This window comes from Pezoporus occidentalis, unplaced genomic scaffold (assembly GCF_034315485.1).
Source record: "Pezoporus occidentalis ecotype Australia unplaced genomic scaffold, CSIRO_AGI_Poc_V1 ctg189, whole genome shotgun sequence".
In the NCBI taxonomy this organism is placed as follows: domain Eukaryota; kingdom Metazoa; phylum Chordata; class Aves; order Psittaciformes; family Psittacidae; genus Pezoporus; species Pezoporus occidentalis.
The window spans coordinates 1215281-1241997 of NW_026913737.1; the positions used below are offsets into that span (position 1 = coordinate 1215281).

General features: G+C 40.3%; 2 protein-coding genes across 5 annotated transcripts in view; one reads left to right on the forward strand and one right to left on the reverse strand.

Annotated features, from left to right (window-relative positions):
• Positions 1-26717, reverse strand: part of ATF6 (activating transcription factor 6) — a 74447-nt gene that overhangs the window by 36090 nt on the left and 11640 nt on the right. For 3 of the 4 annotated variants that reach the window (XM_062616274.1, XM_062616276.1, XM_062616279.1), the window contains exons 10-14: positions 15841-15984; positions 13424-13543; positions 12435-12537; positions 11181-11245; positions 7638-7752 (exon numbers count right to left, since the gene is read on the reverse strand). In XM_062616274.1, the coding sequence (XP_062472258.1) occupies positions 7638-7752; positions 11181-11245; positions 12435-12537; positions 13424-13543; positions 15841-15984 (547 nt within the window). The remainder of the gene's footprint in view (positions 1-7637; positions 7753-11180; positions 11246-12434; positions 12538-13423; positions 13544-15840; positions 15985-26717) is intronic. The other variant, XM_062616275.1, reaches the window with a different exon arrangement.
• RGS5 (regulator of G protein signaling 5) overlaps positions 20898-26717 on the forward strand; it is a 52955-nt gene continuing 47135 nt past the window's right edge. The window contains exon 1 of the mRNA XM_062616301.1: positions 20898-20903. The gene's annotated coding sequence lies outside the window, so the exon portion shown is untranslated. The remainder of the gene's footprint in view (positions 20904-26717) is intronic.

Here is a 26717-nt window from a genome sequence, read left to right on the forward strand (position 1 = left end):
AAAAGCATGCCTAAGATTTTAAATGCTGCTCTTGATGTAATATTATCATAATTAACATTCAATAAAAGGTATGATTTCTATTGTGGCCACAAATGCTACCTAATGAAACCAAGAACATCTCAATTCTGCAAATTCTACTTTTCTAAAGATTCTGTGTAGGGCTGTCAGAAATAAAATCTGGAAATTTAGTCTGAAAATCTAGTCTGAAGTTGTGAAGGTGTGAAGTGCAACTAAGAAAATAAGCATGGGTATTTCAAAGTGCGCTCTGCACATACTTAATTCAAGGCAAATAAACTATCATGAAGGTAATTTTTTCATTCAGAAGCTCATTCCTACCAAACACAAGTCAATGCCATAGTGGCTACTGCAGCTCCAGAGCTGAAGGTGTCATTTTTGTCTTTATACAGTTAGGGCTTCGTCAGCATCAATTCCATAATTAAATACTGCTACAGATCACAAAGCAAGAGCCCATCATTCCCTTCTGGGAACTGTTCAGAATAATTAAACCCAAATTTTCTTCAATGAATACCATGCTATCACTAAAGGAAATGCATTATTACCTAGCATTATTAAAGTATTATTAATGCATTATTAAGCTTGTGTTATTTCCTGAAGGAAAGGAACTGCTTCAGAGCTGCATTTCCACTGCCTGCTCTAATTGAATGCACATTACTTGTTTGTGGATAAACTTGTGTTCCTGCTCACTTTAATGCCAGCAGTTGTTTGTTCTCTACTCTTAATAAGTGAGATACCGCTGTCACTTCCTTGCTGAGACAATTCCCATTTTATAATCACATCTTCTTCCCACACTTCCCAATTATACTTCTCTAGCCTATGTCCACACCAATTTCATAAGCAGTGGCTCTTTTACAAAGGCTTTCCAAAACCAACAACCTTCCTCTATTTCTTGCCCACCACTCTTTGTCTGTCAAGCATGCAGCATATTTTAAATACATGTATACTATTACTGGTCACGTCTGCCTGCAACCAGTTTGGGTTTTGGAGACATTTTTTGCAGTATGTTTTATTTTCACTATAATTATCTACAGTGTATGTTGTCCTTCCAAATACTAGTTTAAAAATAACAAAGTATTAGTCAGGCCTGGGACATATAAGGCTGAAATAAGTTTAGTGACAGCATTAATATGATTCATGAAGTTCCACCAACCATATAGAAGACAAACAAATCAAGACTATACACACAAATCCCAAGAGTATCTTTTGCTCCATGCCAGACATATTCACAGAACTTTTCTGTTTGCTTATACATCTGTCCTCAACACCACATTCATTCTCAATTTTATTTGGAGGACAGTGGGGTTTAAAGGGATCCAAAGAGATAAAAATCAGAATGACTAAGACTTTGCTTCCAAAATGTCTTGGAGAGCTAGTAACAGACAAGACACTTCCAAAGGAAACAAAACCTCACTTGATGTGACAGGCATTACCTCCCTTCTCAGAAATGCGTTTTGCATTCTTGTTCAGGTCCGTCCTAATCACTGTTTGCATCTGGCTAAGCCAAAGAGCTGCTGCCCAGGAGACACTACATTGCAACTGGTACTTGCTGGCTGCTCCTCTGGTTTCCACTCACTGCACATCCAAGGCGTCTCATTGCCTGGCTCCTTCTCTTTCTTCTTCACTCAGACTGATTGCTTGCTAAAGCACATGCATAGCCCTTTGTTACTTCACTCTTGAAGTATGTTCTTACATGGGAACACAACCTCTAGGTGTTGCAGAGTAACAACAGGGAGAAATAATGAAGCAATCAGAGTTTTTCCTGGAAAATACCTGAAGACATAGATAGAAATATATTTTGAAGAATTGAGATTCTTTAGCTGAAAACCTACGAAAACTTCTTTGGAGCTTCCTGTTACTTAAACTTGGAGTTGTGTTGTTCTCGTACACATGTATTTTGATAATCCCAGGACTGAGGTAAAGCCATTTGTGCTCCATAGACCAACATAAATTTTCAGACTTAATCTTAGATTATTATATTTCTCTCTGGAGGTTTTTAGGCTAAGCTCTTAAGATGCTACCAAAAGCAACATCGTCCCCAGCTGAGAAACCAGAAGGCCATAGAGAAACCTTCTCCACACCACCTCCCTTTGACAGTCATCTTTCCCTACTCCTAACCTATCAGGAATATTCCACACGAGGAAGGACAGCAGCCCAAGAAAGATCAGAGAGCAAGCTTGCTTCACTGTTTTCATAGGAACAGCAAGGATTTCGGAGGAGAAAGTTTTCTCTGACACAGAAAAAAATCCACAGTTTAGCCAGAAAAGAAGGAATTCGTAACAAAGAATGCAGCAGGCCAGACTTCATTTTCACTAGTGACGTTTTGATGGAAACAGGAGGTTTTCATAATGGATTTTCAAATTTGAAAGTCAAATAAATCCATAATTTGACAGAGGCTGGTCTGCAGAGCTTCAAGGCATGCTGAAGCACAATCACACACACCGTTTGCTTTCTCAAATTTTCCCAGGGAGGCAAGGGCTGGCCTCACAGAGAAGAGAGGCTAAAGGGTGACGTCTGCTCTGAAAAGGACAACAATCTTATCATAGATACTATGCCCTGAGCCTCAGTTCTTTCCACAAATATTATTCTCAGCATCTGTATACAATATAGGACAAGCTCTTAAAATCCTGGGATAAAGCAGTTTTTTCCTCTGAATAGCTAAGGTTAGGCTCCCCAGGAGAAAGGGGAGTTTGTAAAATCTTTCAAAAAGATGCATGTTAACTTGCAGCAGTTGCAAACCCACAGGACTCAAACGTATTAGATAGCTAACGTGTCTTTCAGAGCAGCAGGACTATGTGAGTCTAATCAGTGCATTTTATCTGAATGAAAGACCAAATTATACATCCTAGTCCACAGAAATCCACAAAGTCAACAGCAGAAAACTTCATGTTCAGTGAAAACCACCCATTGTCAAGTGCAACAGAATAGGAGAAAAGTACATGTTAGGACTGAATTTCTGGCTATGAAACATCATCTGAAGCTGACTTCTTATAAAGCAGCTTTGCCTGCAGGATGTAGATGGCATCAAGAGTGCAGTGAATGTGAACCCGTCTCACCCTTACTCTTTGAATCAATTCAGGCTATTGCCATTACTCTGTGCACAGCACAGCAAACTACTGCTACACAAGCAAGTCAAAGGCAGGCATTATAAGTTTTTGCTGCCTGAAAGTAATATATCATCCCAAATAATACAATTAATACAGCAAAGACTTATTGCCAACAAAAGCAAAACACAATGTAGATATTTTTATTCCTAGCACACTGAGCATTCACACAAAGAACAAAAGTTCTGATTTAAATTTGGCTTAATCACTTCAGTGAAAATTTGTTTGCAGAACTTGAGAAATCCTTAAATGCTCACTGCAGATGTTGGCTTGTAGGACCAGAAATTCTCATCCATAATAATATGTTTCCCTGAAGCTCTATGGTTTATGGCACTGAAGCAGATATTTAAAAAGTGAAATTCTGGTCCTAATTAAGTTGGTAAAGGCTTGCCATTGATTTCCATCGGGCCAGCATCACTCCTGCTCTAATCAGAATCACCTTTTAATATTTTTTTTTACTGCAATATACTGTAAGATATTGTATACGTGCTGCATTAACTGCAATTGGCAAACTTGGATATCAGGAGGCATTGCACTTTGAAATCAATGAAGAAAGTAGTGAGAGGAAATGCTGGTAGCCTTCTAAATTTCCCAAGAGAATCAAACTTTAAACCACACTTTCCTTAAGAACAGTAATTACATTCTTACCCTGAAAATGTCACTGTCCTTAATAAGCCTGCAGAAATGTCATTGCAGGGTCACTAACAGAATCTTCCAGGATGGGGAAATCTACTGTTTAATCACTGCAAGTTGTGGGGACTCTGATCCTAACCACACGAGTGGGATGATCTGGAGCAGCATACTTCAGGCCAAAGTAAATTGGAAAGGATTTGTTTTTTCCAATGATTTACTTCATTACCTTCTATTCAAGTAATTCTAGAAATAATCTCCAGGTCTGAATACTCCGTGGCAAAACATATGTGAGCTCTGAGAGAGAACTACTTGGGTGCCAGGCTTACAGGAGAACTGCAGGGGCAGCCAGGTGCCTACTTCCCTGCTGACAGAGCACACTGTATCAACTACCTGGAATTTTGCAGCCATGCTACATATCAAGCAGACTCAGTATATCACAGACCTTAAAGGGGAGCAATCAAAGATGCTGGCAGTGTAACAGACTCAGTTCTGCCTCTCAGGCCTGGAAGTAATGGAAGGAAGTTTCAGCACCAACTGCAGACTCCAATGTGCTTCAGCAGAGCTTAAACTGCTGTACCCTTTTCACAGAAGCATTGTATCTTGTTCTTGGTGACCACTGCACAGACTTCTCAGGTCTGAATGTGCTCCCAACGCCAATCCAAACCAGCACAATTTATAGACCCATTGGAAAGGCATAGCTTCTGAATGCTGGAGCACTTGGGGACAGCAGAGGGCTCAGCTGTGAACATATACAATGGGGAATGCGTATTTTTTTAGTGTTAGGTGTCAGTTTCTGCAATGCTATAAGACCACTGAAAAAATAGCTTCCTAAATGTAAAGCAGCAAGAAAAGTTAACTTCCTAAAAGTTAAACATCTCAAGAAATAAATGGTGGTGAGCCCTGCCTACAAGAGATGCTGGCTGCTGTGGTCTGGCAGAGCTGGGAGACAGCACTGCTTCAGTTCAAGAATTCTTTTTTTACTCACTGTCAGTTACATATTTCTTCTTGTTTAAAAATGGCACTACAGATTCCGCTGGCAATAGCAGAAATTAATTTCTGTAAAGTCCTGGAGTGAAAGCTCTGCTTCTCGTACAGACTCAGCTGATCCAAATACTACTTTATTTTCCTCTCTCTTCCTTAGAAAAGAAAATAAAATCAAACTCCAACTGTACATATGCAGACATGGAAGCCTTCCAAGGCAACGAGAGAGAGTAAAATTGATGAGATCATGAAAAATTCAGTCTTATAGGCAGTTACAGGTACCAAGCATCATCAGAGAGAGGATGAGACAGTGCATGGGAGATTTGCTCCCTTACCTTGCACCTTCTGAAGCCCTGGCTGAATTCTACTACATGAGAAGCATGGGCAGTCCTAGAAAATGCCATTTTCTAGGAAGTCCAAGGAACTCAGGGCACAGCTCCTGTGGTGCAAGTGACAACATGCAGAAAACACAAAAAATGCATCACATTTCATCACATGTACACAGGACAGATGCTTGGTTATGTGACACTGCACAGAGCAGAAAGCATGTGGAATGAGGATCCCAGAGACATCAGGTGGAAGTGATCTCTGGGGATTTTCAGTCCCACCTCCCACTTGGAGCAGGACCATCATCAAATACCAGATCCATCCATTCCCTGGAACTCTCAGCTGGATGACTCCTGTTTTTTTGTATATGGCTTTTAACATCTTATTAAGTGCTTGGGAGTGTCTGTAGGGCAAACAGCCAGAAAGAATAACAAAACAAGAAGAACATCTCCAGTCCTTGCCTTCCAGCTTGGACAAATGAGCAAGCAACAAGTGAGCAAGTTTCTGTTCTGAAACACTGAGGAAGAAATCAGCCCCTCTCTCAGCTCCTAATCATCAGTGGAAAAGGAACTGTGGTGCAAAGAATATGAAATTAGCAACCCTAAGGAGAACGTGAGTGAGTGCTTTCCAGGCTGGGGCCCTGCTGATGGCAAGATTGCAACCCCTTGGGCTGCACAGGAGTCCCTTCTTCTGCACTCAAAAAAGAACCCAAGCAAGGAATTTAAAAATGCCTCAGGGCAGAGCTTGTCATTAGATTAGTTTCACCCTGCTGAAATAATAAATGAGGTAATGTATAAAACTGCCTTCAATTTGAGGATATTTCATTCATAAACAGACATAGCAGCAGCTTTGCTACAAAATAAACTTTCTACATGATTTTAAAAGTCCCCACACCTGTCCTTGCAATACAACAGACCCAAGCAGTAGAGATTCTGTGGCACAGGACACTCTGTTTCCAGGGACAGCTCTGCAAGTCAAAATGAGAGCTGGCAACTTCCAGGTCATTAATCTGACAATGTAAACAACTATGTACCCATGCATGCATTCAGGTGGACTAGAGCAACAGCTGCAATTGAAGAACTAGACAAACACTACTCTGCTTTTTGTTCAGAGTTTCCAGAAAAACTTTTATATCAATTCTCCACTCCCTTCTACTCATCCTCAGGATATGTGGAGCCTGGTGCTGGCTATATTTGTGTTGCTAGCTAAAAGAACAGCAGAACATGCCAAGTATTTAATAACAAAATTCCAGCCTTGTGACACAACCCAGTAATCCCAAGACTGGAAACTAACCTTGTATTTCTACTCTGCATAAAACCCTAATCCTAACAAGAGCACCGCTATTTTTATTTTGCCTGAACCTTTTCTAAAGACGTGTATCTCACAAATTAAGACCAGGTTGAACTGGGTTGTGTTATCTACATACATATGGCATCTACAGATTGCTAGAACTATGGCAACACAGAAACTGCTAGAACTAGTTTTGCTTATCTGTGTGCTCTTACATAGAACTAGTTGCAGCTGTATGAGCTGTTGTAATGGCAACTACTGGTCCTCCACCACCATGGGACCCCTCTCAGGACACTCCTGTGATGAGGAAACAAATTACAGGGTCCTATGAAAACCGCGGCTGGTCATGAGCACATACATAACAATTCCGATCTAGTATTACAAACGCAAAATAGTAAGGCAGGAGACTTATCAAGTCAAGAATCCAGTTTCAGGCCAGGACAAAGATGCCTCATAGATATGCCTAAGGACTAATGAAGACCTCTGAAAAGGGAGATAATAAACTGTCACAACCATCAGCTGGCATTTCAACCACTGCTTGCCTTGATCATCTCCATCACCAGATTCCAAGAAGCTTTTCACTACTGCAGCTGTCCTGGCTTCAACATCACTCAGGCTTGCAGTACATAAAGTACCATCAAATACCTGGAATTAAATTTTAAACCAGCTTTTATGGTCACTAACTGAACTGCAATGTGAGGATGTGCCTGTGTGTGCAGCACAAGCCTATGCTGCATCCCACCATAGACAGGAGAACTGCTTGTCTTTACTTATAAGTCACAAAACAGCCGAAAAATGATGCCACTGCATGCAACCCTGTACAGGTGCAGTATGTGACACACAAAACTGCAAATGCAGTTTCAGTGGAAGATAAAAATAACATTACGTTAAGCAAGCAAAAATAATATGTGTGCAGGGTACATTTACTCCTATACCCAGAAGCACAAAAGATTTATACACCTATGAATATATATCCAGTTAACTATTCCAATTTCTGGACCGCTAACATGTGTAAGTGTTTAACCAGAGGGTTCTTGCAATTTTGTGCTGTTGTGCCCTGGCACTACAACATTTTCTGCAAAGCTCTATTTCCATCCCTTACTGTGATGGGCATATTTTGCAAAGACCATGATCTGGCCATACTACTGTAAAAGATAGAAGCATCACTTATGAAGAACCAAATTTAGATTCAACCTTGACTAGGTCATCTTTTGTGTTAGAAGAAAATACACTTGGTGTGAGAAACAGTCTTATGGATACACATAAAAGGCCAACTACTACACTTACTCTGCGAAATGACACCACGTAGAATGTATCCTCCCTTCTGCGAATAGCTTCAAAAAAATCTTGATAGCTCCTTGGAGAGGCATAATACACTTGCAGCTCATTCCCTGAGTTCCTGCTGAAATGAAGGAGAGGAGATGGTAATTACTTTAGACAAGAAAGTTAACTTCAGTGAGACAATGACTTTAAAGACCTGCTTTTCAAAAGATCAGCGGCTCTTCATCCGTTGAGAAGCATGACAAACATTAAACACAGGTAAAGAAAGTTAAACTGATGGGTACTTTTTGAAAGTTAAAGGTGAATTAAAGGTCTTGCTGTGGGAAACTTTTCCCAGCTTTATTTTCTTCATGCTTCTGAGGCTGGCAAATGCTTGCTTGCTAGCTCAACAAAAAAGAAGTTTCAAGTCAAAGTGTCTGAAAAATTGTGATGACTTCTGAAAACAAATTTTAGAATGAAACGTCATTCTGAAATTATTTTTTTACTGTTGAAAATCCAAACTGCTCAAAATGAAAGAAGTGCAAACTTATGCATAAACAGAACTTTTCATTTACTGTCAAGTGACAAGATTTGCTCTTGATTTTCAATATAGGCAGTGGAGCAAAAATAAGATATTTACATAATTCTGGATTATCTTTTTCACAATTCTCATTTTACTATTATATTATAAACTATTCTAAGCAAAACACTGGCAAGCCATACAATCATGGTACTTATCTACTGTTTATCTTGGAAAAGTGAGAAATCCCTAGCATATATTGCTATCATGTATATTTCCCCAATCCTAGTCAAAAATAACGTATTTCATTGAATCACAGAACTGACTAGGTTGGAAAAGACCTTTAAGATCAAGTCCAACCATTACCACAGGACTTCAAAGTCCACCACTAAACCATATCACTAAAGGCCTCATCTACACGGTTTTGAACACTTCCAGGGACAATGACTCCCTGGGCAGCTGTTCCAATGCCTGATCACCCTCTCTGTGAAGAAATCTTTCCTAATATCCAATCTAGACCTCCCCTGGGGCAGGTTGAGGCTCCTACCTCTTGTCCTATCACTTGTTACTTAGGAGACCGACCCCCACCTCACTCTATCCTCCTTCCAGGTAGTTGTAGAGAGCGATAAGGTTCCCCCTGAGCTTTCTCTTCGCCAGACTAAACAACCCCAGAATTTAATCAGATTCGAAAGCTGTACTTACAGAAACCATTAGCTGAAACTTTAACCAGTCATTTTAATTTTTTTCCACTTTAATAACATACTGTTTGCAATATCTGTGGCAAAAACACTGATCAGCTATCCCTCCCAAGCTATCTTCTGCTGACCCAGATTTTAAATTATGGTGGCTAATTTAGATTATTTTGGTATGTTTCTAAAATATATATAACTATGCACCCAAAACAAGGCACAAATCTATCATCAATTGATTTTCTTGAGCAGCAGAAATAGTAGACTGTCATTATCTCCTCTTCCACTGCTAATACAGTCCTGCTGTAACCAAAAAACTGCAGATGCCAAGCCAGTTGCCCTTTAACAGGACTGGGGGTGTAAGTCCTGGGCAATCAAGAGCAGGCAGCTCTAACCTACGTATCCTCTTTAGGAGACCTACGCAAGTGAGGAATCAGATCATATCCTTCACACACAAGAAACAAAGACTGGAGCTAATTTGAGCTTGATGACTCACTTGTAAAGCCATGAAGGCCCACCAAACTGCCCCTGAGATTCAGCACTGAAGTTTTACTGTGATAAAAGGCATTGCACCCACGCATTGCTCAGTAAAACACATCCTGAAAACTGAAACAGGTCCCACAGATCCATTTTCTCACCCATACTCCAGCAGATACAGCTAGACCTAAAAACCAGCCTTTTATAAACCTAAGTTCATCTAGAAAAATGTTCCAAAACACTTGGAAACCACTGGGCCTTTACAAAGCTCTCCTGGTCTATGGAACAAATCCAACACTAGTTCCAGGGTAACCACAATGGACTGCTCCATGAAAGAAAAGTAACTTAAGATCCAAAAACACGTACAAAGCATCATGTTAAACTGTATATCCAAAACAATGATGCTGTGTCCGGCCATTTGTTGGGAAATAAACAAGTCTTGTTTTAGTTTACTTTTGAAGGGCACTCTGTTACGCATCACAGAGCCACATGGTTGCTTTAAGAAGGAATGTGGTTGTCGACACAGTACTTTATGCACCACGAAACACCATTTTAATAGTGGTAAATTTAGAAACAGGAAAATGAAGAGTCCCAGTTTGATACCGGGAGCCACAAAAACACACTTGCATAAAGTCTCATCAAAATCACCTCTGAAGAAAGCTAGAGAAACTATAAAGAGCTGAGGGGGTTTAATGATTTTCTTTGAAATCACTTTAATTTTTATCTTCTTTCTCTGCTTTGACTACACTGCAATACTTTTCAGTTCATCAACATTCTTCTGGAACGCAGGACCTCACAGTAAACCAGAAATTAAACCTACTTTGGGTAGGAAGTTGGACCAGAGATCTCCAGAGGTCCTTTACAACCTAAACTACTCTCTGATTCTATGATTTCATGGAGCATCTAATACATGATGGCTCTGGGAGGAACTTGAAGTCTGTTCTATGTTCTTAGCAGTTCCAGAACAGTCACAGCATGCAGCTGCCATGACTCGCTAGTCTTGTTCATTTAAACATCAATCACCTGAAAAAAACCTCAACTTCCTTCTGAGCATGCAGAGCTGCATGATCTTGCAGACTGTTTCTAATAAGAGTAATGCAAGCATGTATACTAAACTGCCTTATACCATGAAGTTTGTTCATCCAGTCTTCAATTAAAACAGATATCCTTCATCCACCTGTACAACTAAAAAGCTTTATCTTTTTTTTCTTATAAGTCAAGACATCAAAATTTGGCAGCCTGGATTCCATAACATTTGCCTGCAACTCACTCCCTTCTGCAAGAGTGCTCCTGCTTTCAAAGCAGCAATACAAATAAAGGGCCACAGCTGCATTACTTTCAACGGTAACATATCAGGTGTTCTTCTCAGCAGAAAGTCTCCTTCATACTCTGATCTGCTCTTATACTCCTCTTTGGCACCAAAGCAGAGAACCTTTTAAACAGTGTCACAAGAAATTCAGGAGGGAGAAATTTCATTTCCTTAAGTTTCTCTCTCCAGTTGTTCCTGTTGCCAGGGAAGAACACTTTCATATAAACTAATGATGTCCCAAGACAATTCTCTTTTCCCCCTTACTCTCCCAAAGATTCAAATCTGTTTAGGAAGGGACTCTGCAGAGTGAAGTAAAGAATTTCTTAAGGCTCATTGGTAGAAAGACCCTAGAAGAACAGAGAGCTGTGATACAAGGGTCCCTTCAAGTGTAGTTGAAATCATTAGAAGCATTTATTGCTAAGAAAGAGAAACTAGCCCAATAAATGCATCTAGCACGTTGCTTAAGAATCCTGATAAGGTGAAAACAGGCTTTTTTTTTTTTTTTTTTTTTTTACAATCTGTTGGTGACAACTTAGGTCATTAAGTAGGAAACAGTAGCAGGTGTTCTGTCTTACCTGAGGCTGGTGTCTGTGTAAGGCACAGCCATTAGCTGAGAATCTGCCTTCTTGCTGAGGGAGCTCTGAAAAGGGGCAGGGAGGAAGGCAGGGAATAAAAAGGTGATACAAAGTGAAAACAAAAAGCATTTTCTTGGTTTGGCACTACATACAGTATCATGCACATCTGTAGCAAACAGTCAATATATAACGGGGTGCAGAGGTTAATCAGTGCCCTCCACAACAAATGTGCATTTTTCCCCTAGTGAAACATGAATAACTGAAATGGCCAGCAGTCAAGCTGTAACCACAAAAACCCCCAAGTGCTTTACTACAGCCAATCTGAAGTCACACATTCAGAGACAAAGAAGGGAAGCTGGCACCACACACAACAGCTGCACATACTGTGTCATTCAACTGCAAAATTTGCTATCACTGATGTCAGATTTGCAGAATTCTTCTGAGGTCAAATCACTTTTTACCACGGCCAAAATATACTACCCATAACACACTTCCTCGTGTTTGAAACACTAGAAGCACCCAAACTTGGCCTATTTAATGTTCTACCATTCTCCTTTGGCCACCAGGGAGAAGAATCTGAAGTTTAATATTCAATACTTTCTCTCTAGAAAAGTACGGTATTTCCCACACTGTGAAGTTCAATTCTTTTTAAAGCTGTTACTACCACTTAATCATATGAAACACTTTGAAAATTCATGGTCTTAATTTCAACCTCACTATTGGTATACCATGTAGATGAAAAGAATTCTAAAAAATGGGAAGTTATTAGCACAAATTTCGTAATTCTGTAGTCTTATCAAAAACATATCCTTCTAGCAAAAAACTGAAAAAAAACAAAATGGAAATATTTCAACAAAACCAATCAGCTCCGCTCCTTAACAGTGAGCCAGATCAATGTGCTGTAGGTTGCATTTCTCTCTATTAACCAACTGTTCATCCTTATACAGTCTTACAGAGAAGTCATGAAAAGGGTCTTAATTTCATTTTAGACAACAATGAACATATTTTGATGACTGCTAAAAAAAATTTAAAACTTCTAGACTGAATCCAGGAGCAAGAATGGAGGAACTTTGACAACATAATAATCAACCAAATACAGCAATTCAAAATGGGACGTGTAGGGTACTCTGTTTAGAGGCGCCGTTGCTACTTTTATCTATAATGACAAGTGTGGACAAGTAAGAGAGAGTATTTTGTTATGCTGTCTGAAATTAACTTGTCATGCTACTGACTCATGGGTATAAACCTGCCTACCTGCATAACCCGTGCTTTCTGCTGTTGGTTATTTGACAGCCTTCTAGATCTTGTTCGTTCCACTTCATGTCTATGAACCCATCCTCGAAGTTCATGATTCAGCCTAGAAAAACCCAGAGCATTAACAGACGTTTTGAAGAACAGTGGCAGAATTGCTTAATTTTAGAAAACAGTTTAACTAATTACTACAAGGTGCTGCAAAGTACCTTATAATAATGTGTACCTTATAATAATTTATTTTTAATACCAGAGTAAGAAAATTTAATTGTAAGATTAAATTTACGAGGGAATTCATAAGGGAATATCTATGAAGTACTGAGATTACAGATGTTTCAACATAAAGCAGATACAGTACTTTCTTTTGCCCAATGAACAGTAATTCTGAAATTACTGGAAGGACTACTGAAATTTAATATCAAAAGTTGACCAGTTCAAGACAAGTATTTGCTAAGAAAGCTAACAATATGGCAACTAAATTTGAGACAAGGAATGGACAACGCAGAACAAGCAGAGCTAGCTGTTTTCTAACAGTGAATAGAACACATCTGCAGTGTCACGTTGTCTGCTTGCATCAGAAGCTGAAGAGTAGAAGACCATCTTTTATGTATTTCAGATGGAATAGGCTTTTAGCTGGACTTGATTTTCATATTATGAACATTTCTACATATGAAGTGATTTTTATTCTATTTCTACTGAGTCCAGGAAATCAGAAAATTGTTATCTGGTTATTACAAATGACCAGAATGAAAACTGAGTGAAAATCATCATCAAAACCATAAAAAGATTACAAAGATACAAATTGATCTCCTGTCTTTATGGTAGTAGACATTGGACAGTGCAGGCGCTTACAGAGGCACTGGTCACATACTGGATGAACACTGTGAATGGACAATAACATCATTCACAGTTGTCTACATAGTAGCACTCACTCAATTTATAACTAAACTCCTTAGAAAAGCTTAAATGCTCAGAAAAGGCTGTTTGCTCACCTCAGTGACTCTGTCCGGTTAATCAGGGGCTGACAGGGGGGTGGTGGTGGTGAAATATATAACAGTGGTTCTTCTGAGACTATCATCAGTGCTTTGTTATCAGATACAGAACTATCATACCTGAGGGGAGAAGACACAAAGAAATCCCTTAAAATACTTTTTCCATGAACCTTTGACCAAATCCAGAGAATATGCACTACCATCAGCACACCCACAAATGTTACAGCTGCTCAATGGACCTTTGAAACAGGTGAATAACAATTTATAGCAAATATACAATGGACTCAGTCAGTTCCCCAAAGGGGTCTGATAGCACTCAACACAGGGAAGATAGACGAACATTAGCAGATGTTGGATCTCTTTCCAAACAGGCCAGATATTGAAATAAAAAGTAGCCTGTAAAAATATTCCTCATAATATGAAAACCATAAGATCTCTACAGAGGCAACTTTCTCTTTCATTTCAGAGCTGTGCAAGATTTGCTACAGAAATACTAAATTTGTTAGCCACTAAAGCCATACACATGTAAAGACCATGAGCTATATGACAATGGAACAGCTACACAAACTGGATTACAACTGAGTGGAGAGGATTTACACCTCCAACAGTCTCCAGAAGCTAGCTTAGCTTTGATAAAAGGTGAAAAAGAACATGTATTTCAACATAAAATTCCACAGCACTTTCAGCAACAAAGACTAATATTCCTTTCTCCTGGTTATTTGTACCTCCTTAAGGGTTAATTACCTAACACCAAATACCTATTATAAGTTCCTTTCTTGATAGGGTATGAATATGACAGCCTTAGTCCTGGTTTTGACAGAGACTTGTAGCTCCTAAACCTCAACTTCTTTCTGAAAAAACAAACATAAGACCTTATGAAAACCTTATTCACATTCCCCTCCCTTTCCCAGCTTTCTCTCCATCTTTGTATCTGCTTCTCCTGTTTTCTGCATTTAGAACTGATAAAGGAGAATATGCAGCAAAGAGCTCACAGCTTGCCAAAAAACAGGGAGAAAAAGCAAAAGAAAAGGAGGAGGTACATGCACTAGAATATTTTCCTAAGAGAACCACCCTACTACTATGTCACATAAGTCATGGTTTGAAACGTGCCATACAGGACACAAAGCCCTCTCCGTGGCTACAGCCTTAAAATGCTTTTGATTTATTGCCTTCTTTCTGCATGGTAAAATACATTAGAGCTTTCTGCACATCTGTGCCTGGCTTTGTTCAACCAGCCAAAACACTTTTCTGGAAAGGGACAATCTGATAGGATAAATCTTGTAAGGGGAAAACATGAGCTGGATTAGCCAGACTTCAATCTGGAGACAATTATATGTTCACTTGTGCACAGAATGCTAGAGATCGAGAAGCTTGAAAGCAACTATGTAATTAAATAATGGGTAAGCATAAAAATGGACTCAGATATTTCTAAAGAAGTACAGTGCTAAGTTCAGAGTATATTCTTAATTGTGAATTTCCCTAGCCTTCTCCTGAACAACTAAGAAAATAAATACTCTGGCTTGAAAAATAAGAAGAGATAGATAATATGACCAATACCATAACTATGCAAGTTAAAATAAAGATCAGGGAAAAAAGTAGAGAGATTAAGAACTGAAGAAGGTCATTAAAATCTCCATGATATACACTTGTTTATATGCTCTCTTCCACCACACTGTTCCTAACACCATACAACACAGCCAGAAGTGTATGTTTCTGAAGCTGTATGTATTGGGTAATCTTGTAGATAACAAAATCATATTCATTTGAAAAGCAACCTGGTAAATTTTGTTAAACATAAAACAGTAAAAGAGATCAGCTTTCAAAACACTGTTTTTGTAAACCCAGTTGCTGTAGAAGATCATAGAATCATTGAATAGTTAGGTTGGAAAGGATCATCTAGTTCTAACCCCCCCGCCATGGGCAGGACACCTCACACTAAACCATCTCACTCAAGGCTTTGACCAACCTGGCCTTGAACACTGCCAGGGATGGAGCATTCACAACTTCCTGGGCAACCCATTCCAGTGCCTCACCACCATTACAGTAAAGAACTTCCTCCTCTGTATATCCAGTCTAAACTTTCCCTGTTTAAGTTTTAACCCGTTATCCCTTGTCCTATCACTACAGTCCCTGGTGAAGAGTCCCTCCCCAGCATCCTTATAGGCCCCCTTCAGATACTGGAAGGCTGCTATGAGATCTTCACGCAGCCTTCTCTTCTCCACACTGAACAGCCCCAACTTTCTCAGCCTGTCTTCGTACAGGAGGTGCTCCAGTGACCATCCTCGTGCACAATACTCCAAGTGAGGTCTCACAAGAGTGATAACACTGCCAAAAAGGTTACCAAATGGAAGGGTGGTGAAGTCTGAAAGCACAGTTGCCCTCTACCACTAAAAATACGTTAAAAGTTTTCATCTTACCTGTTACTCTTCTCGGGAATTATGTCCCCAGGTATTTTCTGAGCTGTGCTGGACTCCTGCCTAGCTGAGAACTCCAGAAGATTTCTGGTCCTGTGGTTGGAACTCGCAGTGGAATCAACTCCATTGGGATCCTTTTCAAATACACTGGAAGACATAATAACCATAGTAAAACATATCACATATATAAAGGGACTATACGACACTTTACTGTAAGGTGTTAAATACTCAGGTGGGTAAGTTTCTGGCTGCTGCTATGTTACAGGGATAAGGCTCATGGCATAGCTAATGTAAAAACATGATGTGACATTACATTACTGTCATCCAAACCATTAGTAGCAGAAAAGCTATTCTGCTCTCTTTTTCAGTTTTGTTTTAAGGATTTTGATGCTCTTGTTTTCATGTTCCTCCATAAGCTTCACTTGATGAAACCGTGATCTGTTTGTAAACTTATGCCTGCAGGCATAAGAAAATTACTTACATTCAAATAACAGTACCTCTGAACTTTAACTTTCATCAGCCTCAAAGCTCAGTTGACATAGTTTATATGAATACAATATGCAAGAAAAATATAGCTACCAAATTCCGTGCAGCTGCAAGCCTGGAATATTAGGCCAGACAGCTAACAAAACTATACACAAACTTATATATGTTTAATTCTACTTAGATTTAGAAACACTGGCAGGCCCTGCAATCCCATCTACATAGCGGCAGCAGGCCATGGTCCCAGCTACCCTGTCTGCACTTGCACTGAATGATCTTGCCCTGGGGGATGCTCAGCCAGCCAGCACAAGAACGTCTGTGTTGCTCTCCATGCAAATCAAGGTAGCAGCATTTCCATGTGAGCTGGAAAAATGACCAGGCGAGCCCTATACAAGAGTGACTGCATCCTTAGTTCAGAAGGGTGATTGAAATGAAAGATCTTGAAAGCACAAAAGCAAATCTTCAGTATATTCTCTCTAGAGGCTAGCTTTACTCTTTCATAAACATGGCTGCTTCCTGAAATACATTATTTACAAAATCAAGCCCTAACCTTCTTAGCTGACAACAGCAGAGCACCTCCAGCAGCAACACAGAGAAATATAAAAACCAAGACCCAGCATGCTGATGAGATCTTTGTCATGCATGTTGATCACTGCCTACAGAGTACATTTTAATTCATGCCCCATCTCCCTTGTGTAGCAGAGCATAAACTCTGCAGGGAAAGACCTCATCTGTTCCATGGCATCACTTTGCAGCAGGCAATGAATACAAATGGTAATAACAGAGAAAGGCAAGAACTAGCAAGATGGTCAGATTAAACACTACACAACTAAGCAGAAGGCACACAGACATAGCTGCTTAGCAATACCTCGCTTTTGCCAAGACAGTTGTGCTCCTCTTAGCAGTAACCCAGGTTTCCCCTTGAATAACTGTCACATTCTGCAGAACTGCTGGAGCCAGGGCAAACCCAGATCCAGGCTGACATCGCTTTGACTGCCCCCTCTCCTTCAGGTTTTCAGGCAGTAGCACAGAATCAGGGCAGCAGAAATGCTACAGGCTCTGTTTTCACTTAGCGACAGTGGGCAGAAAGGTACTTACAGTTTCCTTGCTGTATATGTACCTTAGCATAAGAATGTCTCATCGCTATTGAACAACATGGAAAGCTGGATGGTTTATTCACAGCCTCACAGATCAGGCAACATCAGGCTATCCAATTTTACAGAAACAATGGCCACTATCTACTGTATTTTATGAGATCATGCTTCTTCTCTTCCAACGAAAGCATCAGCACAGCTGACAGCATCTCAAGCTCAGAACCAGAGCTCAAAACTAAGGCTGCTGCTTAAAGGGATGCTGTATGTTCCTGCTGGAAGACTTATCAGTAAAATGTCCCTGCTCTACCTAATTTGGAGCCAGCTTAAAGTATATGGAAGTTTAATCATGAAACCAAGAATATCCATCAAAAGATCTGAAAGTTGTAGCTCTCCTGCCAACCATTTCTACACAGCCTGAAGTGTATCAGCCTCCAGTGTGTTGATGAACCTACTGGGTCTGGCATTTTTTCCTATCCTACTTCTCTACTTTCTTGTTCAAAATGACACATCAAACCAGGAAAATTTCCCTGCAATTATTTAGCTAAAGCTGACAAAAAAAACTAATCACCAGAATTGTAACAGATCTGAATTTTTCCATAATGGCTCTTTCTTAACATTTGCTGTGTTCTGCAAAGGGAATTCTTGTTATTTCAGGTTCCAGCTTGGCGAGGTGACTAGTCTGAGGTGAAGTGCTATATGCAATACATTGCTACACCAGTTAACCCTGAACTCTGAATAAAAAGAGAGAAATCCAAATCAAGTCCATTCAAGGATAAAGATAAGCGCTACTCTGCAATCACAGCTAATCTTCAGTTTTCGTAATTTAGTTGTTTTAGCTGTACAGCCACTCAAACCCACACACACCTCATTATATTTGCTTTAAATAGAAAAGAAATATTTATTTTTACTCTTCTCATGCTTAAAACACCTTAATCTTGCAATCACAATTTAAATTTCACTTTTTGCAGCAGCTAAATATGGGATGTTTTCAGATTGGATATAAGGAAGAAATTCTTTCCTGTTAGGGTGGTGAGGCACTGGAATGGGTTGCCCAAGGAAGTTGTGAATGCTCCATCTCCAGCAGTGCTCAAGGCCAGGTTGGACAAAGCCTTGGGTGAGATGGTTTAGTGTGAGGTGTCCCTGCCCATGGCAGGGGGGTTGGAACTAGACGATCTTAAGGCCTTTTCCAACCCTAACTATTCTATGATTCTATGCTTCAACCTGAAAGAAGATATATTCAGCAGCAAAAAGACAAAGAAGGAGGTGAACAGAGTACATTTTGCCATCCTTACAGGCAAAAACCATGGCTCCCACTTCTGAGAACATGGACACCAACTTGAGGACAAAATTTATTTTGTATTATTTATGGTATTTATTCCAGTGCTCTTTCCTTTACCAGGGATGTCATTTTCTACAGAATGTCTCCTTTGAAGCAGGGCCAGCAGCAATTTCTGCCTTAAGCTACACGGGCTACATTTGCCTTCCCTTTCCCATTCATTTTTTTAGCTTTTGGTCCTCCTCAAGGCCCTTCCTTCTCAAATATGTCTTTAAAAAAACAAACAATAACCAAAACCCTTCATTGCTCCTTTGGTTTGTGACAATGACCCCAAACCAAATGAACTTTCATTCTGAATGAGGAAAAGCTCCACAACTTGAAATACTGCCTGTTTCCACCTACTAGTTACTTGAGGAGTTTTGCCAGTTTTCCCCCCATCTGAACAGATGACATCGTTGTTCTGTGGTATCATTTCTTCCCCTTCCTTACTCCCACAAGAGGTCACTTGTGAAGTTTGGCTGTAAATAGGGCTCCATCTTCAGGTAACAGATAGGAGAGGACATGTAGGTAAGTCTGTATCTTCTGACTTCTTACTCTCAAAGACCTTTCCTTGCCAAGTGGGCACATGAGAGTATGACACAGGGTATCAGAAATATTACTCCTTTGACATCTCAAACTGACAAGGGGGAAAAGCATGACTTTAGACCAAGAAATCCCTTAAGCAGGATGGACCTCTCCTGCAGAGGTGCATCTGGAAACACCTGCAGCACCTGGAAAAACCTGAGGCGTACTGAGTTTTACAAGTGCTAGGCAGAACAGCTACAATACAAGCTGGAACAGGAAGGATCTACAGAGCAGATCCCAACACAGTTATACTAAAGATGAAGTCAATACTGAGCATTTAAAAACATCAGGTAGAAGAAACTTTGGAAACAGTGACAAAAAAAAGGTAGATGATCCCATTTTTTCCACAGGGAAAAAAAAAAAAAAAAAAAAAAAAAAAATCTTCAAAAACCCAGTATTTTCAGCTAAGAGATCAATGGCTGCTTAGAAGAAGTTTTTATATGACAGATAGCAAAAGCATGGACAATATTTTCATTCCACTGTGCTACAAGATGAGAATTTGGAAAAGAAAGAACATTTTGGTGTATCTGTCCTGAACAAGTCCTACTATTTGCAGGAACTGGAGTTGCTGTCCCACATTAAAAGTCAGGAAAGACTGGAGCTGAGAAACAGCTCTACTTAACAAGATGTCCAGTCAGAAGCTGGAAGCTTTTTCTGTTTCACCACACTTACACACCTGGGGCACCTACCAAGGCTTTGCAGTGTACATTTGGACATCCCAGATACTCTGAGTATTAAGGGTTTCCACGGAGCCACAAACACCCTGTCCAAGCTGGCTGAGCTATTGGTTTAAGATGCAAAACTCGATCCAAGGAAAAAAGAAAGAACCACTAAATACTTCATGCAGATGTTTGTTCTAAAGTGTAGATAAATTTGATTATAGGAGGGAAAGAAAAGCAACACTCCTGCCATGGTTTCTCCAGGCGTTTAATGGCACCTGATATTTTAGCTGTATTTTTACTTCTTTGGTTTGAATGTCAGTGTGATAAATGTGAAAGCAAGTCTTGCCAGGAGCCCAAACTAAATTTCATTTGTACTTCTGTCTGAACAAACCCTGTGCACTTCAAGTTTTCAAATACTGACGTTTAAGTTGTACAGTAATTTGTAGATGCAAGCCAACAGTGATATCATAACAGTTTTCTGGGGTAGAACCATTTCTGAATACGAGCTGGGATGTTTCCAATGGGCTAAAGTTGACATTGCAAGAAGACACCAACCAAGGACCTTGTCCTCATCTTAAGTGATTCCAGACAAGGCTGCCAGCATGCCAAACGCTCTCTGGAAAGTATTTCCTGTTTCTTATTCCCAGAGAGGGCACCATCTGCTGACAGCAAGGCACTACCTTCTCGTGCCAGGCTGTTCCAGAGCTACCCTCTTGTAAGTGCTCAGTTAGTAAGAGGAACCTGGCCTCTTTCCTCGCCTAGGGAGGATGAGGAAAGCAATCCAAACTGGAGGGATAATCTCTGTGGATTTTTGTGCTTTTCTTTCTTTAAAAAAGCAATTTACTTATCATAAAGCTGTTAGAAAAGAAAGGAAAAAAAGCAAATATTGGCACCCAGAGTATTTACTTTTGCTTAGAAAACTACAGAGTTATTTGGAAGTGGGTTTGATCTTACTGACAAAGCTTGGGCAGGCCTGATGCAAACTGTCTCAACTGCAATGTTCATTCAAGGCAAAAACTTTCTGCATTTTGCTCCCAGCCCAGCAGATGAACACCTGGAGCAAAGAGTAAGCTATCAGAGAGTGCATCTGGCATTCTGCGCAGGGTCTGCACCAGCAGCAGCAGAACAAGGCAAGCGAGCACAGCCAGGTGAGGCACAACTCTGCCAGGATGCACATGTGGCTGCTATCAGTAAAGGAAGGTGGAAGGAAGAAGGAATCACTTCCTGCTCCTGCAGTTGTAGTTTGAAGAAAATCAAGGATATTCAATTTTATTCAAGTGCTAACCCATCAAGAGAGGTTCTGAAAGGTCTGGAACCTGAACCTAAATCCAAATTACTCAACCCATTCTTTCCTCTCAATTTCTCTCTCCTCTCTCTCTCTCTTTCTTCAAGGAGAAACTATAACAAAAGACCAAAGGTGTGCTGCAAAAACGGTTTTCCAGCTCTGGGACATCTTCAATAAAAATGTACACTCAATTCAGCATTAAAACATATTATTCCAGTATCAGAAACAACAAAGTAAGTTTCCCGTATTAGAAGCATTAAGAGCTACAAACATCTTTCAGAGAGAGCTTTTGCTAAAACACTCAAGAGGGCTCTGTATTTCCTTGGCATGCAGAAGCAGCTGGCTAACATAGTACTGCTCTATGCCTCGTGCACTCATTTAATAATTTTCTTTTTACATTTCATCAGTTCCTTTCTATTACTGTGAAAGAAATTAATAGCCCTTTGGCTGTCATAATTAATATTTGTATGTATATTTGCATACTTTCAGGTATACACGACATTTAAGTCTACTAACCTCTTAAAGATATATGAAAGGCTATCGAGGCTTGCAGAAAGCAGAGAAACAATCCTTTTCTATCCTTTACTGAGTGTAGGAAAGGATTGTATGAACTAACAGTAAGACACACTATTGTACTGCCCATGATTTCCATATCTCTATTCTCAGAACATCTTTCAGAGATGCTTCAAGCAGTGCAAATTTAGACAACACTATCCAGCCTACAGCTGAAGGAAATCATGGGCCATGGTTAAAATGTTTAATGATCACCTGCTGATGGGCTCAAATGCAAGATGAAGCATTGTCATGATGTTTTTGAAAATACCCCAAATGCGCTCTTGAATTAGCTGTGCAGGCAAAGGAGCTAATCTTGTTACCAAAACACAGCAGCCAGCCCTGGGCCGAAGTCTCAGTATGGTCTGGATCTCAGTGCTGTGTTGCCCACACTGCTAATGCTCTTTTAAGGGAACTACAAAATTATTTCTTAAACCTTCTGACACACCACCACCACAGTATCCCTAAACTCCTGTTTGCCGTAAGATGAATCTGATCCTTTAATCAAGGAGTCCAGCATTAAGGATCAAACAATAGAAGACTTGTACAAAATCACTGCTGAATGCATCAAACTTCAGAATAATCCTGCTCTTCCACACACCAATGCAAGATTGCTCAGACTGAGTAAGGGCTCTAAACCACACTGACACCAGCACAGGTATGCTCAATGGATGGTGCTTTCAGCAGCTCAAAGCACCCATGCTCCAAAAGCTCAGCAGGCTACATCAGTACTGACTTAGAAGACTGCAAAGTAGATGGGATGCTTATCTGGGTGCTGGTGAAAGACTTGTATTTTCTTACTTTATCCTTTAAGAGCAGCAGATCATGGCAGCATGCAGCTGAACAACCATTGAGCAATTTTGTCATTTTTAGTAAAAGATGCTTAACCTTAGCACTTTGGGATTTTTGTTCTAATATTTGTGCTACTAATCTAAGAAATTAATCACACACAGTCTTGCAGAAGTAAAAAAAGCACTGCTTCTTCATTTGTTGCAACCTACAACAACAGCACACAAAGCACACTTCTCAGCTACCCAGGCTGGTTTCTTTATTTGCAGATTGCTCAGTGGATGTAAATTTTTAATAGACCATTCAGTTGCCAGGATAGTCCTGGAAAGTAAAAGAAAATCTATCAAGATACTCTAGAGAGGAGCGGCAAGGAAGTCTCTACAAAAAAGGCCAGGAATTCTAGTGCAGCTGCTGTAGGTCAGCAGAACACTAGAGATTTTGAAGCAGCAGCTTTACTTAGCTCCATCAATCACCACTCAGCTTAAGAATTTTTGCTTACATCATGAAGTCTGTTTTCTAGTTTGAAAGGATTTCCAGCCATACAGATGTGGCCAATTTGTACGAAAAAAAAAAAACAAACCCTCAAAATTAATTTCAAAAATCACACCACCTTCTCTTTGCACCCTCTCTGCCTTTCCTCTCTCCAGCTTCGTATTTTTCTGTTTTCTGTCCACTAAGTATCTGAAATGGTAGGACACATTCTGACAGGCTGACATCTTTATAAATGCTTTAAGACTGTTGTTAGATGATGACCACCATGTAAGCTTGAACAGACTGATTAAAGGGGAAAATAACTAGTTGAACAGTTTTCATAGCCACGAAAGTAACACGAGGGCCACTAGCAAGTATGCAGCTTACATGCTTTGCTGCTGCTGCCCCAAGTACCAGAGATGCAGAAAAGTTGTTTTGCATCTTCTGTGATCACTCTTCTTGCCTACTTTTTACACATTAGTTAGGTCAGTTCCTGAAAATACTTTACTATCACATATAGGACTTGCATTGAAAAAAAACCCAAACACCCAAGAAAATTTATATTCAAATGGGAAAAAGAAAATAAAGAAAAGGAAAATATTCCCAAAATAAATACGTGGATTGTTTAGGCTAGAACATGTGCTTACATTTCATTTGTTTCAGCACTGTTTGTGCTTGTTTAATCCATTTTCAGGTCTGGTTACTACCCAGGCACAGTCCAACACAAATGTGGAAATTAAACAAGAAAGAAAAAAATAAAAATAAAAAAAGGCATCTAGGAATTGTAATAGTTAGAAAATTTTCAGTTTGCATGTTGAAAGCACTTAAAAAATAAATAAATGCACAGCTAATTAGATGTTTCTTAATGCTACAAGTCAGCAATCTCAGGGGTACCACAACAGCTGAGAAAACAGCTGTGCTGATGCACACCGGCTCTCACAGAAGGTAAGTCTGAAGGCAGGAGATGCTGCCTCTCCCGGATACCTGCCTCCAGACATATTGTGGTTCCAGCTCCCAACCCAGCTGCATGCTGAGGTTTGTGTCCACTGCTTTTTGTGCAAATACTGTGGGTTCTAATTTCTGTTCTACATCTCATGATATGTAAGACTGGAGCAAGGGGTGACCTCTGCAAGGAACTGAATCAAAATGTTTTTAGATTTTTCCTTTCACACACCTCACCAATCATTCTTAAATAATAATAAAAGGAAGGTTTTATAGATGTTAAATCCAAATCCAAATAATTCACAAAGATTAGAGAATAGTTCATTGACACACAGATGGGAAATTCCTTGGCACCCTTCTCCTAGTATAAAGCGAATAGATAAAATAGAAACTTACACTAATAGAATTCCTGCTAAATTAGTTCTGCTTTTAATAATTGAAAATTTCGGTTTTCTATACAAAATATCAACACACCCAGAGGAGTTTAGCACACAGTACAACATAATGAAGAGCTACCATTAACTTTACACAAGCCACTTTCACAACCAGAAAGTATTCAATTCGTATTCATATTCCATTTATATTTCGTTCAATTTACATTCTTTTCTCAGAGATAACATGGCACCATGTCTTAACACCACAGAATGTTCTTAAAAGCTTGTTGGCAATTAAGCAGATGGGACGGGACTGGACTCTCCCTCCAATATTTTGAAACGGGTTTCTTAGGTCAATACACCAGCTTCCCTACCAGACTTTCAGCCCCATTCCCATAGTCACAAGTTCAACCTTACAGGTTACCCACACACATAGCGTATTTGTCAGCATGAAAAAATGTGTCAGCAGAAATAGTTTTATCTGCTCTACTTATGTGCCAAGGGCTGCCACATCCTGAACTATTTCCCATAATCTTAAAAAAGCAGAATAGCACAGCCTCAGTCCTCCATGAAATATCACACACATCTCTCCACTTACATACACAGGCAGCAAGGCTTAAGACCAATGAACAAAATTATGTGTGAACCATTGTTACTGCAACACACATCCAATTAAGGTAGAAGAAAATACAGAACTAACTACGCAGCCCACTACCCAGATGATTTTTTTCTTGTGGCATGCCAAGTGCACCTCTACTGAACTACTGCAGGCCACAGAGGGTTTGCAGGACTCGCCATTCCTCAGCTTTGCATCCCCATCCCAGAGCAGCACAGTCACTTCCCTGCCTTCTGTGATTTGAAGGAAATAAGCAACTCAAGAGAAAACTCATGTATCTGTTCTTTTGCATCACCTCTAGCCTTCAAAGAATCCTTTCATTTCCAGTTAAGAATCAGAGAAGCATCTCACAACAGGGCCAACTGAGGGAATTTCAAAGTCTGTTATAGAATTTAGGGGGTGAATTTAGGGGGTGAATGATAACAAAAAAATTTACTTCTTTCTGTAAGCAGTTGCAGGGACTGAAAAACATCACATATAGAATCACGGAATAGTTAGGGTTGGAAAGGACCTTAAGATCATCTAGTTCCAACCCCCCTGCCATGGGCAGGGACACCTTACGCTAAATCATATCACCCAAGGCCTCATCCAACCTGGCCTTGAACACTGCCAGGGATGGAGCATTCACAACCTCCCTCCAGCAACCTATTCCAGTGCCTCACCACCCTAACAGCAAAGAATTTCCTTCTTATATCCAATCTAAACTTCCTCTGTTTAAGTTTTAACCCATTACCAGGTGTAGGACCTTGGACTTCTCATGGTTAAACTTCATGAGGTTGGCATCAGCCCACCTCACAAGTGTGTCAAGGTCCCTCTGGATGGTATTCCTGCCCTCCAGCGTATCAACCGAATCACACCTGGGTCAAAGCAATCCCAGGCACAGCTACAGCTTGGGCAGAGAAGAGATTCAGAGCAGCCCTGTGGAGAAGGACTTGAGGGTGCTGGTCGATGGGAAAATGAACATGAGCTGGCTTCAGTGTGCGCTCGCAGCCCAGAAAGCCAACCGTATCCTGGGCTGCATCAAAAGGAGCGTGACCAGCAGGTCGAAGGAGGTGATCCTGCCCCTCTACTCTGCTCGTGAGACCTCACCTGGAGTACTGTGTGCAGTTCTGGTGTCCTCGACATAAAAAGGACATGGAACTGTTGGAACAAGTCCAGAGGAGGGCCACGAGGATGATCAGGAGACTGGAACACCTCCCGTATGAAGACAGGCTGAGGAAGCTGGGGCTGTTCAGCCTGGAGAAGAGAAGGCTACGTGGAGACCTCATAGCAGCCTTCCAGTATCTGAAGGGGGCCTATAGGGATGTTGGGGACGGACTCTTCATTAGGGACTGTAGTGATAGGACAAGGGGTAACGGGTTAAAACTTAAACAGGTGAAGTTTAGATTGGATATAAGGAGGAAATTCTTTCCTGTTAGGGTGGTGAGGCACTGGAATAGGGTGCCCAGGGTGGTTGTGAATGCTCCATCCCTGGCAGTGTCAAGACCAGGCTGGAAGAAGCCTTGGGTGAGACGGTTTAGTGTGAGGTGTCCCTGGACAAATGGAGACACTGCTGACTGGGAATATACTGAAATATCCTCCCCTTTTGAAAAAGCAAACAGTTTCCTATAAAGGTTTCTTCTTTATGTTCTAAATCGAGGTTAAATAGACAGATCTGTGCAAGAAGTATCTATCTTTAATCTCCTCTCTTCCATAGATTTCTTTATAAATTG